Source organism: Canis lupus, chromosome 30 (genome assembly GCF_003254725.2).
Source record: "Canis lupus dingo isolate Sandy chromosome 30, ASM325472v2, whole genome shotgun sequence".
Taxonomy (NCBI): domain Eukaryota; kingdom Metazoa; phylum Chordata; class Mammalia; order Carnivora; family Canidae; genus Canis; species Canis lupus.
Window position 1 is genome coordinate 4,449,705 of NC_064272.1, and position 17,386 is coordinate 4,467,090.

Genomic DNA, 17,386 nt, shown 5'->3' on the forward strand with positions numbered 1-17,386 from the left:
TCACTGCTTTTCTTTTTCTCCCATTTCTAACCAGTCATGTTCCTTAAACTCTCCATTTTTTTTTTCTTTTGTTTATAACGTAGTCGCTTTCTTAGTAAGAGATTCCTGAAAAGTCTTCTCCCGGTGCTTCTGAGCCTCTCAAACATTGGCCACTTGGTGATGGTGATAAGATCTTCTTTTCCTCATTCACTAGTGTTCCTTAAAGTAGTGAAGGCCTAGAAGATTATTTATAAAGCTGGCTGACATCATCCAGCAGTTTTCCCGAGTTACCTTGTAGACGACTCTTGCTCGCTCACGCAGCCCTGCCTCGTGATTGCTGGCTACACTTGACAAGAGCCAAGATTCTACTCGCTTGGCTTCATAAAAAAAGAGGACTCCCATCCGCCTCGATAGGGTGTAGAGCTTCCCCTGACCAAGCCACATAAGATCCAGGTTCTTTGCGGGCCCTGAAAATGTCAAAACACTGCATCCCCCCATCTCTGCCCTCAGCTGCACCATACTTCCGTGTAGTGGTGTGAAACCACACTCTTAACTTCCATTTGGCCAAGGAGGTTCTGTCTGCTTGCGGAGATCCCCCACACACACACCTTGTAAGTCTGTGTCCTCTGAATAAAGATCATCTCTGCTTCAGGCAAAGAATGAGCTTCTGGTTCTACCCAAAATCAGGTTCTCTTTTAATTAGTTGCTCCATACAGCAGTTGTGATATGTAGGGGGTAAACAGTAATTGGAGGGAGGTGGCAGTGAAAGTGCTATATGGACATATAAAATGTCCAAGGGGCATCCTGTGCGAGTCTGGTGACTTTCAGGGTCCATCCTCTGGATGTGCACCAAAACAACCCAGGAGCTCAAGAAGTCACTCCAATAAATCACCCTGGCCACTCAGACTTCAATAATGAATGAATGAATGAATGAATGAATGAATGAATGAATGATTGGGGATGGAGTCCTAGAGAATGAGTCTTGAAAGTGCAGAGCGAAGTGTCTATTCTGTAAGTTGGTTTATCCGCCGTGATCAATGAGTGAAGCCAACAAGCCGGGTCAGAAGTCTCCTGTGGACTAAACCAAGTCAAGCCTTTTTACTTGCATTCTGTTGGTATTTATCATTGTGAAATATGCTCTGTGTAAATGCAGAAAGCTGTAGCACCTGTATTTTCTGCACCATGATGTGACTCTCAGTAAGAATTCTGGGTTTTTTTCCTTTTAATATTCAATTAAAAGAGCTGTTTTCATAGTGCCAGAAGACTCATTTATCCAGTTGTCTAGTAACGTATAAACAAATGTAAACAAAGGTAGCTTGTACATATGCATTTGTTTTCTACCATCTAGTCTTCAGAGCTTTTGATTCCACTCTTAAAGATATTTAATAGGCAAGAAAGGGTAATGCGTTGCCCTGTAAAAATGATGCACTTATTGTTTTACATGAAATCTCTGTGTGGATTCGTTGCCCACCCCCACCCTCATCCCACACTCCCAGAGCTATGCAGACAAGCCTTGCCTTCTGTGACATGTTCATCCTCATTCAGTCTGGCCCCGCACTTCAGACAGGAACTGCAGGCTAGCTGTCCCCTGGTAACTGTCTTCCCCTTCATACTTTAATAAAATGCCTGATTCGGGCTAGGTAGATCGTCATCCAAAAATAAAGCCCCAGTTCCCCTTGCGAGATGTGCCCACATGGCTAATTTCTGGCAATGGAACATCAGTGGAAGCATCCCGAGCAACTTGAGAAATGCCCTGAAAGAAAGGAGGTGTACTGTTCTCTGCTGCTCCTTACTTCCTGCTGCCAGGAGTGTGGCCGTGTGGTGGCTGGTGCTCCGGGTGCCGTCTTGGGCCATCAGAGGGATGCCACGCTGGCCGACCCTGGTGGAGCAAAACAGCAGGATGCACCCAGGTCCCTGCTGACTGGGCTTGGGGCCGCCTCCTTCTGAGCTCAGGTTATGTAAGAGAGAAGGGTACTATCTTGTGTAAGTCACTGCTGTTGTGATTTGTCCTTCACTTGCAGCAACAGAACTGAGTTCTAACCAGTCCGGTGAGAGAGATGTTACGGTGTGGGGGGGGGGGGGGGGGGGCGGGGGGGGGGAGTTGGATCTATACCAAGAGAGTTTGTGTAAAAAAAAATAGCATCAAAGCTAAAATGTGAACTCAGTACTTTTAACTCTGCTGCTAGCGTTTTTCCCATATCTTCACGGGCAATTTGAGAGGTGGTGGTGGTGGTTGTGGTGGTGGTTGTTGTTTTACTTGACTATTATAGGGAATTTTACATTCCATATTTTTTCCCGAATTATGAAATTTGAAAATAGACCTTTTAGCAGTGTTATTGAGGTATAATTGATATGCTAGAAAATGCACACGTGTCACGTACACATATCGATCATTTTGGTCAGATAGGACTCCGTCTTGAAATCATCACTGCGTATCTATCACCTCTGGGGTTTTTGTTTGTTTCGTAGTTAGAACACTTACCATGAGATCTGCTCTTTTAACAAATGTTTCAGGGCACAATACAGTATTTTCGACTAGAGGCGCCATGCTGCATAGATCTCCAAAACTTGCTCATCTTGCATAACTGAAACTATGCCCACCGAACAGCTCCCCACGTCCCCCTCCCCACAGTCCTTGGCAACCACAACCACCATTCTACTCTCTGCTTCTAGGAATTTGATTATTTTAGATACTTCACATAAGAGGAATCATGCAGTATTTGTCCTTGTGGGACCAATTCGTTTCCCTTAGCGTAATGTTCTGAAGGTTCAGCCATGCTGTAGCATGTGACAGGATCGCCTTCTTTCTTTAAGGCTGAATAATACCCATTTCGTTGTACATGTGTACAGTATTTTCTTTATCCTCTCCTCCGTTGATGGGTTTTTTAGACTGGTTCCCATATCTTGCCTATTGTGAGTAATGCTGCAGTGAACATGGGAGTACAAATTGCTCTTTAAGATGCTGCTTTCAATTCTTTTGGATTTATACCCAAGAAGCAGGATTGCTGGATCATATGGTGGTTCTATTTTTAATTTCTTTGAGGAACATCCATACTGTTTTCCATAGCAGCTGTACCATTTTCCATTCTCACTAACTGTACCAGAGTTCAAACTTCTCTGCATCCTTGCCAACACTTATCCTTTGTTTTCTTCACAATAGCCATCCTGACAGGTGTGAAGTGATATCCCTTTGTGGGTTTGATTTGCATTTCCCTCATGATGAGCGATGCTGAGCATTTTTTTTACACACTGGCTGGCCATTTGTAGGTCTTTGGAGAAACGTCTTTTCAAATTCTTTGCCCATCTTTTAATCCAATTACTTAGCTTTTTTGCTAACGGTTTGTAGGAGTTTGTTTTATATTTTGGATGTTAACACCTTACTGGAATAGAGCTTGCAAATATTTTCTCTCATTCTATACGTTGTCCTTTTGTTCTGCTGTTGGCCTCTTTTACTTGCAGAATGGTTTTTAGTTCAACGTGGTCCCATTTGTCTATTTTTGCTTTGTTGCCCGTGCTTTTGGTGTCATAGCCAAGAATTCATTGCCCAGGCCAATGTCAAGAAGCTTCTCCCCTATGTTTTCTTGTAGGAGTTTTACAGTTTCAGGTCTTACATTTTAAGTCTACAATCCATTTTGAGTCGATTTTTGTATATGGTGTAAGATAAGTGTCTAATTTCTTTCTTTTGCATATGGATATTCAGTTTTCCCAACACCAGAAAATGGATCTATATTTTTAATTCTAAGAGCTCACTCTGAATCTTGGAAAAGGTCCCCTCCAAATGTGTTACAACTCAGCAATTTGTTTGGAATAAAATTGTCATAGTCTGTTCTGTGTTCCCTACGTGATGTGTGTGGTATTGGGTTTTGTGAGTCAGACCGGAGCATAACGAGGATCAGCAATTCAGGGCCTGCCGGCAAGGGTTGTTCCAAGCATCACCAGAGTTTACAGCCCATCCCCTTTTCTGGAGGTAGCCCCGCAGAGTCCCCCAGTAATGTCAAATCCGTTGAGTTCTAGTTGTGAAAGAACTACTTCAAGAGAGTCGCCACCGTTAAATGTTTATTAAGTGTTTATAAATGTATTAGTCACTGTGCAAACAGAGGAGCAGGTGGTCTTCCTGCCCCCACCTGTTCAGATCACTAAAGCAGAGCCACCTGGAAAGTTTCACGCCGTAATTGACCTTCACCCTTCAGAACTTCACTTTCATTAAATTCAGCAATGAGGACTTTGACATCTCCTGAAATATCATTTCCATGTGCCCTTTGTGATTAGGTATTAGCCCTGTGTGAGTCGTGCGGGGTGAAGCCGAGATCCAAGTGTGCGGCCGCCCAGGAAGGGAAGCGCTCTGGCAGGCCGGGGAACGGGGGGATCGGGGGGCTGGTCGGACAGGTGCTTCTCAGATGCCTCGCACCCAGGACCGCCTTCATTTTAAGGAATCCCCCTCCCCTTACGGCTCATGCTCGTGCTCGTGTCTCCTCCTGTCCAGCTTGCTTTAACCTCCTTTTCTCTTTCTCTGCTCTTTCCCTCTGCGTATCCTTTACTAAGAAATTTTTCTGAAAAGAGGAACGGGGGGCCGGGGCCGCCGGTGGCGCAGTCGGTGGAGTGGCCAACTCGAGGCTTGGCTCCAGGGGTGCTCTCGGGTCCTGGGACCAGGCCGAGGCCCTCACGCTCCGACGGAGCTGGCTCCAGCTCTTTCCCCTCCTTTCCTCCCTCCTGCCTCTGCTCGCTCAGCTCTCCCTCTCCCCCCTCCTCTCTCCCCCTTCTCTTCCTCTCTCATGCGCCCCCTTCTCCTTCTCTCTCTCCTCTCTCCCCCCTTCTTTCTCCCCCTTCTCTCTCTCCCCCTCCCTCTCCCCCTTGTCTCTCCCTCTCCCCTTCTCTCTCTCTCCCCCTCTTCTCTTTCTCTCTCCCCCTTCTCTCACGCGCCCCCTTCTCTCTCCCCTTCTCTTTCTCCCCCCTTTCCTCTCTCCCCCCCTTCTCCCTCTCCACCCCTGTCCTCTATCTAAAAATATTCTTATAAAAAGTGAAAAAGGGAGAAAATGGGGGATTTGATCAAGGGAGCTTAATCTCTCCTAGTATCTGTAGTAGTAATCTGTGGCTTGGTCAGATGAAGGAAGGAAATAGGAAAACAAAACAGGGAATGTAAAGGACGGGGAGCAAGAGGTGGGGGAGGGAGGGAGAGCTAGGAGAAAGTGGAAACTGTCTTAACTCCCTGCAAAAGGCAACTCCTTTCTGATTTTTTTTTCCTCATCACTAGAGCAGTGATTCTCAAACTGCTGCACAACAGAATCCCCTAGTAGGTACAAAACCGCAGCTGCCTGAATTGCAAACGCGCCCCCTGGGGTGGACACCCCCCCCCACCCCCCCACCCCCCGGGCTAGTGCTGGTTAAAACTCCCTAGGTGATGCCAATGGGCAGCCCAGTCGAGAACCAGAATTGCAAAATACTGGCCAAGCCCCCTCCCTGGGCTCACAAGATGCATTACCTCCAGGGTGGAGGGACACGGGGTGAGAAGGACACCTGGGGTATTTGATACCTTGTTTTGGGTTGCTAGGTGGTTATTTGAGGCTTTTGCATTCTATATTCCTTATTGCATGTGATTGATACCCCGCTTGAAAAAGCAAAATATCCCCATATCCATACGTGCACACATTGATCCCTGGTCCCCTCCCTAACGCCCCCTGGAACATTCACTTTGTGAGGTCTAGATCATGGCCTGGGGCCAAGGCCAGGGCTTGTAAAGCTTCCCAGCTGATTCCAGTGCCCAGTGGTGGGGGAGCCAGTGTTGGAGAAGGAGGCTGACCAGCTGCTGTGTGCTGTGTCTCCGCAGAACAGAAGTACTTTATCTCCAGGACAGGCCTGGAGACCCTCCTGGGCTCTCTTCCTAGATTCTATATTAACAGTTACCCTATTGGTCACACACATTTTCAGGTAGACTATACAGTCCCTTATCTATAGGCCCTCAAAACGATTTTTTTAGTAAGGTGGCACCACAACATTTGGGAATCAGACCTAAGCGGCACTCTTTAGAGGCTAGAGACCTCTCCCGTGCTTCGAAAAGTCCTAGGTTTCTCTTCAGAAATACTAGTATGTTTAAGAGTAGCTTGGTCCCCACTATGGGTATTACCGAATATAGGAAACTGATACACTTCTAATTCTGATAAATGAAATTCTCCAAGCTATCTGGCTCAAGGGTTTCAAGTGAAAGATTGTGGAGCTACAGTTTCTTTACAAAATTAAATTCTAGTTTTGCCTGCGGGTCTGCCCTCTAGGGCAATAGCCTACCTCCAAGGGCAGGCCGTTTTCCAGTTGTGTCTTGGTTTGAGTTATACTGACCGGATGCATGTAGCCCACCATCGCATCACTGAGCCTGGCACGAGGAGGCCCTGATAGGTGTATGCTGAAGGAATACTGGAGTCTGTTGCATCTTGATTTCTCTAGTTTCCCTCCGAGGGTGGCCTTTTGCAGTCTTTTCCTTAAATCGTGGTAGCAGCATGCTTTGATGACCTCTAAATATATGCAAATTCCAAAAGGATTTTGTTCCAAGAGGAAGTCAATCTTTTGAAGATGTGTTTTAATTTTTTCCGAAGTTTTTATTTAGATTCTACTTAGTTAACCCTACAGTACAAATAGCTTCAGGTGTAGAATTTAATGATTCATCCCATAAAACACCCAGTGCTCATCACAAGTGCCTCCCTTAATACCCATCACCCATCTAGCTCTTCCCCCACCCACCTACCCTCCATCAACCCTGTTTGTTCTCTATAACTAAGAGTATTTCTTGGTTTGCCTCTCACCCCTCCCACCATGTTCATTTGTTTTGTTGAAGGTACGGTTTTAAAGAATGGATTGAGGGGTACCTGAATGGCTCAGTCAGTGAAGCAGCCGACTCTTGATTTTGGCTCAGGTCGTGATCTCAGGGTTGTGGGATTGAGCCTCATCTCAGGCTCCTGCCCAAGGTGGGGGTCTGCTTAAGATTCTCTCCTCTCTCCTTATTCTCCTTTCCCCACTTGCACATGCTCTAAAACAATCTTTCAAAAAAATAAAAAATTGATTCCTGAGGTAGGAAAGAGAAGCCTGCATAATCCAAAAGTGCTGTTGCAAACAAACCAACGTGATCAGCAGTATAGTCTTAATGATAATAACTTGTGCTCTAGTGCCCTCGCCTGCATTGTCACGTGCGTACCTCCTCTGCTAATTTTCAGGTAGACTTAGAACTCAGAAGTTCCTCATCATGCTGATGTCAAGGTTCAGGTGGGGAAAAAATGTAAAGATTCCAGATGCGATTATGGTGTTCATGAGTGCCCTCTCAACTTTGACCCTGTGAGCCATAGAGACCTAGTAAACTGGGTTCAAGCAAAGGCCAGAGAGATCTCTACCCACCTTCATCAATGATCCTTGGCTTCAAGAGACTTTCAGGATCTAGGGCTATTGGTCCCATGGTAAATGGGACAGTCTGTCAACCCCTCGTCAACCCCTAGATCCACGCTGCCCAAAAGAACATTTTTGCCATGATGGAAATGGTTTATATCTAAACTAATAAAACAATTAACCACATACGGCTATTGAATTTGGATGTGGCCAGCACAATGGAGAAAAATGCATTTTTAATTATATTTAATTTTGATTTTAATATTACACGAAGCAGTGTATCCAATATCCTGCTGGATAGCACAGCTCTAGATCTGGGGCTATCAGGGCTTCTTACTCTAATGTAATGGCTGGAGCATTATGGGGTTACCAAGAGAAGATCACTAGCCTCAACCTTGGCATATGGGCTGAAGTAATTCCAGGCAGAAAAGTAAATAAAGCAGAACAAAAGCCAGAGTGGGGCAGTGTTACAGAGCCTGGCATAGTCAAAGAACCATATGTGATCCTGTTTGACCGGATGAGAAAGTGGTAGGAAGTAGACTTTCAGAGAAGCAAGAACCTAAAACCTCATAAGCCGTGACAAGAAGCTTGGACTTACACCCTTGGACATGCACATCTTCGGAGGGTAGATAAATGGTCTAGTATCAAGATCGACTACGCAACGAAGCCTTTCAGCCTGTCTGGCCAGGCACAAACGCCTTCAGTGTGTTGAAGGTGATCCTACAACCCCAGCTACTGCTCTCAGGTTAAGAACCCTGCCGAGCAGTTATCTGTGCCACTTGCGCGGTCTCCGGGCCTTGGCACCTGCAAAAGCCACTTCCTAAACACCAGAAGCATGGTTTGGCGTGGGGTGTCCTGAGGTTGAACTGGGAAGAGCATTCTTCCTGTGGTCTCTGCCGATGGCTGCTTTGCGGTGCTAGGAGCCAGAGATGCTCCCCTTTTGAGGACCAGGGTTACAGGGGCACCTTCTCACAGCTCCGGCACCTGCCAGCCACTGACAGGAGTGTATATGGGGGCAGAGGCTTCACAATTAGATGCCTAAGATACATGGAGACCCAAGATTTAAATTTAGATGAAGGGGCACCTGGGTGGCTGTCAGTTTGTCTGCCTTCGGCTCAGGTCATGATCTCGGCATCTGGGGATTGAGCCCCACACTGGGCTCCCTGCTCAGCGGGGAGTCTGCTTCTCCCTCACCCTCTGCCCCTCCTCACCACTCCTGCAAGTGAGTCTTCTAAAATTTTAATTTTTAAAGAAACTTATAAAAATTTTAGGTGAAGAGTCTCCAGTCTTAAGTACTTTCCAAGGGTCAACTGGAAATCCATAAGAAAAAAAAAAAAAAAAACAACCCTATACCTTCCCTTGATTTTAGTTTTTTTGGTTTTTTGATTCCCAATTGAGAAGTCTTTGCACCATTGAAGGGCAGGTCTTTGCACCATGGATTTTTCCTGTACTAACATTTTTTTTTTTTCTGTACTAACATTTTAAAGTAATTCAAAACCTTGATTTTCATGGACTTCCACCATTCTAAAACCGAACCGGAGAAAAATATAAATAAATAAAACCTAACCAGGAATTCAGCTTCTCACTTAGCAAAAAATAGAGTTTGAAGAGTAGGAAGACTTCTTCGCTGAGACTGTCAAAATCCCTATATATTTTTTTCCTTACTGAAGAAAAAAGCGACTAATGTACTAGGAGGAGCGGTGTTTCTCTCTCCTGAATCTGGTATCACTTTGACTTTAATTTTGTTGTGAGACTCCATCTTATCCGTGGGCTTCCTCGGGGGCGTGATAGGTCAAGCCATCTTCTCCTAGTACTGCATTCTAGAAGAAACAAAGTGTGAACCAAAAAGAAAATAAATCTGCCCCATTATTAAATTTGTGCTCTTGACGCCTGCCGTTGTTACTACCGTAACAACCGGGGGGTTAAACTGTTAGTTTGACAACTCGTAAAGCTCTTTATCATAGAAAGCAAGAAAAATCAATGCCGAATTACCTCAGGAATATTATTGATGACCTAAATGTCATTTTCTGTTTTTATTACTTTTCATTGTATTTAGCTTGTAATTCAAACCTCCCTCTAATTAATTTGGTTTGGCTCAGTTGGAAATGGAAAAAGCTAACTATCTAATAGGTGACACATGTCACAGAGAAACCTTACAACATCCCCATTTCCCCCAGATCAATCAACCATGAAACGACTTGCCAAACTTTTGTTTTCCTTGCAAATTCTTAAGAAACACAATAAAATTAAATTTGTCTAGTCCAAAGAAACGGGGGGAGAAACATGAATGCACGAGAGTGACCCCCGAAAGCGCAGTTTTATCTGGCTGTAATCTCTCCCCTAGTTGTTAAAATATCCCGAAGCACTTGATCATGTTGCGTTTTAATTTTAGAGCCGTGTGTTCTATTAGCGGAGTGCACATGTTCCTGATTTGAACTTCTGCCTCCCCGGCTGTTAACCAGAACTCTCGGCTGGCTTGGGCAAGGTCTCGAGTAGGTCAAAGGCCTAGAGTCTACATCTTGGTTAGATCTTACCCTCATGGAAAGCAGAAGCCTGGGTCAGGGCAGCGGAGCCTATGACGGCCCCTGATTAAATTAGGCCTACATTTATCAACTACACAGAGAGTACACTTAACCTTTCAACTTGAGAGTTTTGATGGATCTTTCTTTTCAAACAAGGAGGTGAGTGTTTTTTCTGCCGGAGTCTTGGTCCAACAGCAACGAAGTATAACCTGCACCTTTTCCTAATTTCATCTACCACCAGATTTAAACGACAACAGCACGTAAGATGTACCCTGGGAAGTATCGGATCTGTTTTCCAAATTCATAAGTAGGATATTTTGACATTTATGGAGAGCTACCATTTTCTATCCCTTTCATCATTTTTATAGGTGTTTAGTATTTTCCTTTGGTTTCTCTTAAAGCTATTTTTTCGATTGGGTCAGTAAATTAAGAGCTATTTTGTCAATTAATAGATGGGTCCATATCATGAGACGTGAGAAACCACTTCTAGAAATTTGATTTCTTGGGGCATCTGGGTGGCTCAGTGGTTGAGCATCTGCCTTTGGCTCAGGTCATGATCCTGGGGTCCTGGGATCGAGTTCCACATCGGGGTCCCCGCAGGGAGCCTGCTTCTCCCTCTGCCTGTGTCTCTGCCTCTTTCTCTGTCTCTCATGAATAAATAAAATCTTTTAAGAATTTGATTTCTCTTAACTCCCCTAAGTATTTTGCTTAAATATAGATTTGGAACCTTTTCATTTCTTCAAAATGCATTGTTCAGCTCTCAGGAAATTCCAGTAAACTGAGACTGATTGAGTAATACGGTTTTAGAATAGGTTTTATTCCTTTTTTTCCCCTCCCAGCTCCATCGACTCCCCTTCTCCTGAGGAGCCTTTGGTGCCTCCTGACTGCTGGGCAGCCTGACAGATTAGGGCTTGCCAGGGACCTCCCTCACACCCTTGTCTCTATTGAGTAGGATCCTGGCAGGACGATGGTGGCAATGGGACTGAGGCCTGAGGAATGGCCTGGATCCACTAGAAGGGACTCCGACTCCTTGTTCACTCATTCACTAGGTCCTCCTTGTGTCTCCTTGGCTCTAGGCACAGAGGCTTGGGTGAAGTAGGGGGTGAAAAGTACCTGCCCTCTTGGAACTTCATAGGTTCTTCTGCATCAGTATCCTTGTCCTGTGTCTACACAAGGTTCTGTATAACTACATGCCATGGCCTTCCAGATAAAATTATTCTTAGTGTGAAAGGGATTGCTTTTCCTGTCATTACATTGTTTCCCCAGTGCACTTGTTCAGTTAAGTAAACTCTTTTCACGTGACATCTATAAATCCCAGCCTAGAATGCAGGTTCAAAGTGGGGAAGGGCAGCAAGGAGCCTTCAGGAGGAATTTTCTTTCCTCAGATTAAAGGGAAGCTAAAATGAACTCATTTTAATTACTTTAGAGTGGTTGCCAATCACCCCACCATAGTGTACTCTTCCTTCCCCCGTTAATGTGAAATCTAAATCTTAGAGCCGTGTTGAACCTTTCCTAAAACATGAGGTGGCTTTGCCAATTCACTTTCATTTGGAAATAAGTTTTAAATTTCCAAATACATGTATAAACTTACAGCTTCAAAACTGCTTCATGCATGGCTGTTATTGCTGTTTTTATGGCAAACTACTGATCTTAAGGCGATGTCATTTTAAAGGTGATTCTGAATTTGATATTTAGCAGAAAAAAAAGGACCATCATTATCTTTGATAGGCACATTTTTATGATGTTCAATTTATTAAATATTTGATAGGGTTCAGTACACGTTACTGATTGATCTAAGTGTTAACCACAATTAGGAAGATACTTGTGTTTAAATTAGTGATGGGGGAGGGGAAGAAATATATGTACTCAAATTATTTCTATGATTTTCTGTTTCTAGATAATTCCCTGTACCTTTTACAACCAATGAAACTCACTTTTTTTCTTTTGTTCACTTTTTTGGACAGTCCTTCTTGAGCTATACTCTTTGGGTTTTTTTTTTTTTTTTTTTTTTTCCTTAGATCTGAAAATAATTCATTGCCTCTCCCCCCTCACCTGGCTTTTTCAGAAACTTAGTATTAAATATTTAAGGACTGCCAGCTTCTAACTACTGAGACCATACACAAATTCAGACATCTAATCAACATTTAGAAAATATTTATTAAGCACCTGGCACACACCAGTTCACTAGGCTCTGTTTCAAGACATTAGATCTAAATCTTAAGGTTTTTTGTTTTTGTTTTTGTTTTTTTTTTCTTTTCTTTTAAGTTGATTGAAAAAGTATGGCTTGATGACCCAACTGATTCTCCTGGGGAGGCCTCGGACTTATTCCTTCCAGGTCTTCACTGACTTGATTCCCACCCCACCCGCCCCCAGTGTTTCAGCCCCTTGTGAACAGCATGCAGTGTTCACATGCCCGGGAACATAATCCTGAATACCAAGTGCCCAGTGACCACAGGGCTAGCTGGGACTGATTGTTTTAAGACTCCTGTTGCTCTTTCATGTACTTGTTCTCCGTTATCTGCTGCTTCAGTCAGCTTTCCCTGGCCTGGTACCCAGTGCTGTCAGGAAGTTCTGAAGCCACGGACTCCCACAGATATCTCAGATCGGGGAGCAGAGGAATGAGAGACACCTGGGGCCAGCCTGGGAAGCCGCTTGAAATAGAGAAGTAGAGGCTCTGTGTCCTTAAAAATGTTTCATTGCATCTAAAACTCCTTTTTGTGGTTGTTTGCCTTTTCATTCCCAGCTTACCCACTTTTCCTTTTGTTTTGCCTTTAAAATATTTTAACAAGCCTCCTTTCCACCTTCATATCCTCTGCAATCATTTTCTTCCTCTCCTTGCGCTTATCCCAGAGAAATCGTGTCTATGAGACTTGATTGTGAAATGTTTCTGAGAATTAATCAATAACACCTTGAGGTTTTCCAGCTTAATTTGTATATATTTATCTTGGAGTACAGTACACCTCTTTCTAGCCTGCAATTTTGCAGTTGTTTGGACGTTGGCAGGTTTTAGGGGTGGGAGGGGAAGAAGTTATATTTTTAGCTGTAGTGATTCACTTTGTAAGTGGTGTACACTGTAGTCTGTCCTCCAGTTGATTTACTGCATATGGAATCAACTCACTCTAAGTACACTCTACAATTTCAGTGGTTTACAAAACCAATAAAAATATAAAATGCTGAAATAAATATTTAAGATTCCTTTTCTGCATTGCACTAAAGATATGATGAAAATAAATTTTAAAAGAAAGTATTTGCGCTTGAGGAATTCAGGTAAAGTCATGAAGCTATAATTAAAAACAGTTGTAGGGGCCAAGTAAAATTTGGAGGAGATAATTAAATTTTACTATTCATCTTATTTTTATCTTCTATTCAATTTAAACAAAGCCAATCTTGATGGACTATAAAATACACCATATGTTGTCATTTTAAAATAAAGTTCTGTATCTGGCATGTTTGCCGTGTGGCTGTATGCCACCACTCCCTGCATCTGAATCCTTCTCAACACAGGAGCTACCAATCCATTAGAGTCCCAAATGATGAAGCTGCAAGCTATCTGATTTTTAGGTGCATCCCTGGCCTTACTCCTCCTTCAGACCTGTGCTGACTGGGACCACTGTCATCTTCTCTTACAAACAAGCCAGACCCCTTCGTTAAAGGCCATCTCACAACTCACTCTATACTGAAGTTGACGTTGTTTCTTCAGTGTTAAAAATCTCACTCCCTACCAAAGGCCTTTCCTGGAGATCGTGGCCCAAAGCGGGAACTCCATGATTCCCAAACCTGGCTACACATCAGAATTAATGGAAATACTTGTTTAAAATATAGATTCCTGGAGTACCTGTGTGGCTCAGTTGGCCGAACCTCCGATTCTTGGTATCAGCTCTGGTCAGGATCTTGTGGGCTGTGACAGTGAGCCCTGTGTCAGGCTCCACACTCAGTGGGGAGCCTGCTTGAGAGTCTCTCCCTCTGCTCCTCCCCCAACTTTTGCACATTCATGCATGCACTATCTCTGAAATAGTTAAGTCTCTTAAAACATAGATCCCAGAACCTCCTCCAGCCCTACTACATCAGGCAGTCTGGGTCTAAGACCTAGAAAGATGCATTTTATCTGCCCTCCCCCCCCCAGTCACTTCTGATCCAACTATCTGGTGTTCTCTGTTGACATTTTAGGAACCACTGGTGTAATAGAAAGAACCAGTAATTCCAGAGTTTGTGGGTCCCAAGTTCAAATCTTAGCACCTGTGCTTACCAACTGCCCGGCTTATTAGACCTTGGGGTTCAGGTCTGGCAGACAGCAAAATTCCAATCTCTTTGCCAAAGAATCTGGGAGGGGAAGGATAAGAAATCACACAACTAGGTTGGTATAGCAGTGTGACTATCATCATCTGAAGGTTGTCCAGTGAAACAGACTGCTTTCCTGACTGGCATATGGTAGCTGGTCTCATTTATGTTTTGGTCATATTGTACTGAGTATCAGCAGCATTCCTTACTCCCCTCTCTTGAAGTGTAAACAAGTTTTGTCTTTGATCCAGATCTCTCACAGTCATTTGTGCTTAGAATGATTCCAAATGGAGAGTGAGTCTCAATTTTCTATACATTAAAGCGTTCCATCACATAGTAAGCTAAGACATGGGAAGCGCTGTGTGCCAATTTGAGACCTGAGATTTCAGTGTCATTCAGAGATTTTCCCCTCCTTCAGAAGAAGTGACTCCTAAAGTCTTAGTTTCTGAAGTCCTTTCTAGTTCTATCTCAGGTAGCCCCCTTACATCTCGGTGAGTTCATGCCAACAAATGCTTGGATCAGAAAACCCCATTAGCCCCCTAAGATGAGTCAGGAAACCTACTTCAAAGGAGACCTATGTAAACCAAAACTATGAAGCATGTTAAATTGTTTTAAACTATTGGTTCAGCCAGTGGCTGCAATCACTTATGGTATAATTATATTACTGTACTTAGAATCCTATCAAACAGGATTAAGCAGGTGAATTCCTTTATAAGCTCTCACATTTAGACCTACTTCCACTCTCTACCTTCTCTTTGGCTTTTGAAAAGGATGCCCCTCTTGTGGCATCTGGGTCAAGCATCCACTCTTCGTTTGGGTTCAGGTCCTGATCTCAGGGTGGTGAGATTGAGCTCTGCATCAGGCTCCATGCTCAGTGTAGAGTCTACTCGAGATTCTCTCCCTCTCTCCCTGCCCCTCTTCCTGCTCCTATGTACTACTTTCTTTCTAAAATAGAATCTCTGAAAAGGAATTATGCTCTCTCACCCTCTCAAATAAAATCTTTATTAAAGTAATAGAATTAAGAAATACTAGGCCCAAGAGGGACTTTGTAGATCATTGTGGTGTACAGGCTTCTTATTTACAGATGAGAAAAAAGGATCTAAAAAGTCTGAGCCTTACCCAGTGTCACATAGCCAGTTAGAGTCGGCATCAGGCCTGGAGTCTAGGACTTCAGTTTCTTATTCCAGCACTTTTCTTAATATACTGAATGAACAGTTGATGGCCTATACATCTAAAGAGATAGTAGGTACCCAGTTTACATTTTAAGTCCATTGCTTTTCCAACAACTGGAAAACATACTCATTGCACACTCATTTCAGCCCTATGAAAATTTGGAAAGAAGTTGGAATACACAACCAAGAGTCTTGATGCCACAATGAGATTGGGAGCACTGAACTGTCATCCAGAATGGTAGTCTAGATTATCGGAAGCTTGGCGGTCTTTACTCAGGTCAGTTACTCCTTTGTGTTTTCATCCATGAACATTGTTTAGGCACCAAACTGGGTGCTGGGCCCAGTGCTTGGGCTTAGGAACACCAGAACACCTAAGATCCAGTCCCTGTCTTCACAGAGCTCTCAGGCACACACTGGAGGAGTTGGCAAGCCAATCCAGGTCGGGGGCAGCATTCCATATAGCAAGGGAGGCAGCACACCGGACACCACCCAGTGTTCAGAGGGGGTCCTGGAGGCCTTCCTCCTTAAAAAAATGGCTGCTTATTTCCTCAAAAGGCTTTTGTCTTAGAGGAGAATAGTTTAAGTTTGTGTTAGCAGAGTCATGGCCAGTATACATGGTTTTCCTTCAATAGGGATTCCTCTCTCAGAAGTAGTCATGGATCACCACCAGACCAAGAAATAGGAGCTTGTTTTCTTTTATGAGACGAACTACTCACCCTGGCTCTTCCAGGGTGTCTCCACTTATTCCAATGAACAGGGAGACGTTCCCAGAATAAACTCTCATCACTCAGTCTTCTAGTCCAAATACATATGATAAACACCACTGTAAAAAGTTAGTGGTATGACAAAAACCATACAGAGGAGACCTGACTGCACGTAGAAGTGTGTGGGTGGGGTTATTCCATAAGGTCAGCAAAAATCTGATGGTGATGCAGCCACTTATATTTTACAAGAAAAACGGATGAAAATTGCTTTTAAATACTGCTAATTCACCTCTAGCCAATCATCACTCTCCGTTAGCAAATTCAGCATGTTTGCTCTTGCTTCACATTGATTCCATCCTAAGCTGAGAAATGGTAATGACATTTTGAGATTTTGAATTTTTAATGATACTTTTAAGTTGCAAACAACTCTTAAGCCAGAAGAGCCAAGAGCACGAGCAAGCACGCTTGTGTGTGCGTTGATCTGAACTAATATATACAGGAGTGTTTCATCGGGGATTTCTCCATGCATTATAATACAATTGCATTTTTAAACCAGCCAAACTATTGATGGCTTTATTGAATGGAATAATTTATTACAGAAGTATTTTAGTCAGATGACATTTCATCATCAAATAACAGTAAACACAATAGCCATTTCCCATAAGACTGTTCTCTTGAGCCAAGAGCTTAAAAAAATAAAAATATACTTGCCTCGTTCCAAACATGGCATTGTACTACAGTTGTTTATTATGCCAGAGAAGAAGAGTTCTGCTGACCAGACATGGTGGACCAGAAAAACATGCCATTGTGTCAGTTCATCCTAAGAAATCTCCATATCTTCCCCCTCCTTTCCTAATAATGTATGACAAGTAGAGATGAATTTTTAAAATCCAAGTCTCTTTTATGCCATTCATTGGGATAATACCATAAAGTCTCTCCTCGGGTACTCAGAGTATTACAACATCAATGACCTGTCAGCAGCTGCATAAATTCTTTTTTAAGACTGTAAAGCTATGGTTAAATTCTAATTTTCTAAAATAGGTTTAAGTATGGGGAGAGCCAAAATTAGGTGCACTTTTCTTGCTAGAAATCAGACCACAAATTGTACATTGTACTTAAAAAGAGGATGAAGGCGGTCCGGCCGCACACCAGCAGTTCAGCAGATTAATTGGAGCATGCAGATTTGTATAAAAACATATGTTTCAATTGGGGAAGCCCTTTTTTTTTATGCTGTTTAAAAGTTTTTTTGCAAGTTCCTGTGTCTAATTTGTACATTATCTAATTCTCCCCTGGAAATCTAAGATTAAACTATATGCCAGAGATCCAGGACTTAGTCCTTTTTGTCAAAATGGGAATACCTTCTTCA

At 43.4% G+C, this 17,386-nt stretch overlaps 1 protein-coding gene across 9 annotated transcripts in view; it reads left to right on the forward strand.

The window, feature by feature from the left end:
* CDIN1 (CDAN1 interacting nuclease 1) overlaps positions 1–17,386 on the forward strand; it is a 232,985-nt gene that overhangs the window by 168,964 nt on the left and 46,635 nt on the right. The window contains exon 11 of one of the 9 annotated variants that reach the window (XM_049104303.1): positions 15,464–15,593. The exons of the other annotated variants lie outside the window; for them this stretch is intronic. Within the exon in view, the coding sequence (XP_048960260.1) occupies positions 15,464–15,512 (49 nt within the window). The 3' untranslated portion in view covers positions 15,513–15,593. Of the gene's footprint in view, positions 1–15,463; positions 15,594–17,386 lie in introns of those variants that run through there. 9 annotated transcript variants of the gene reach the window in all.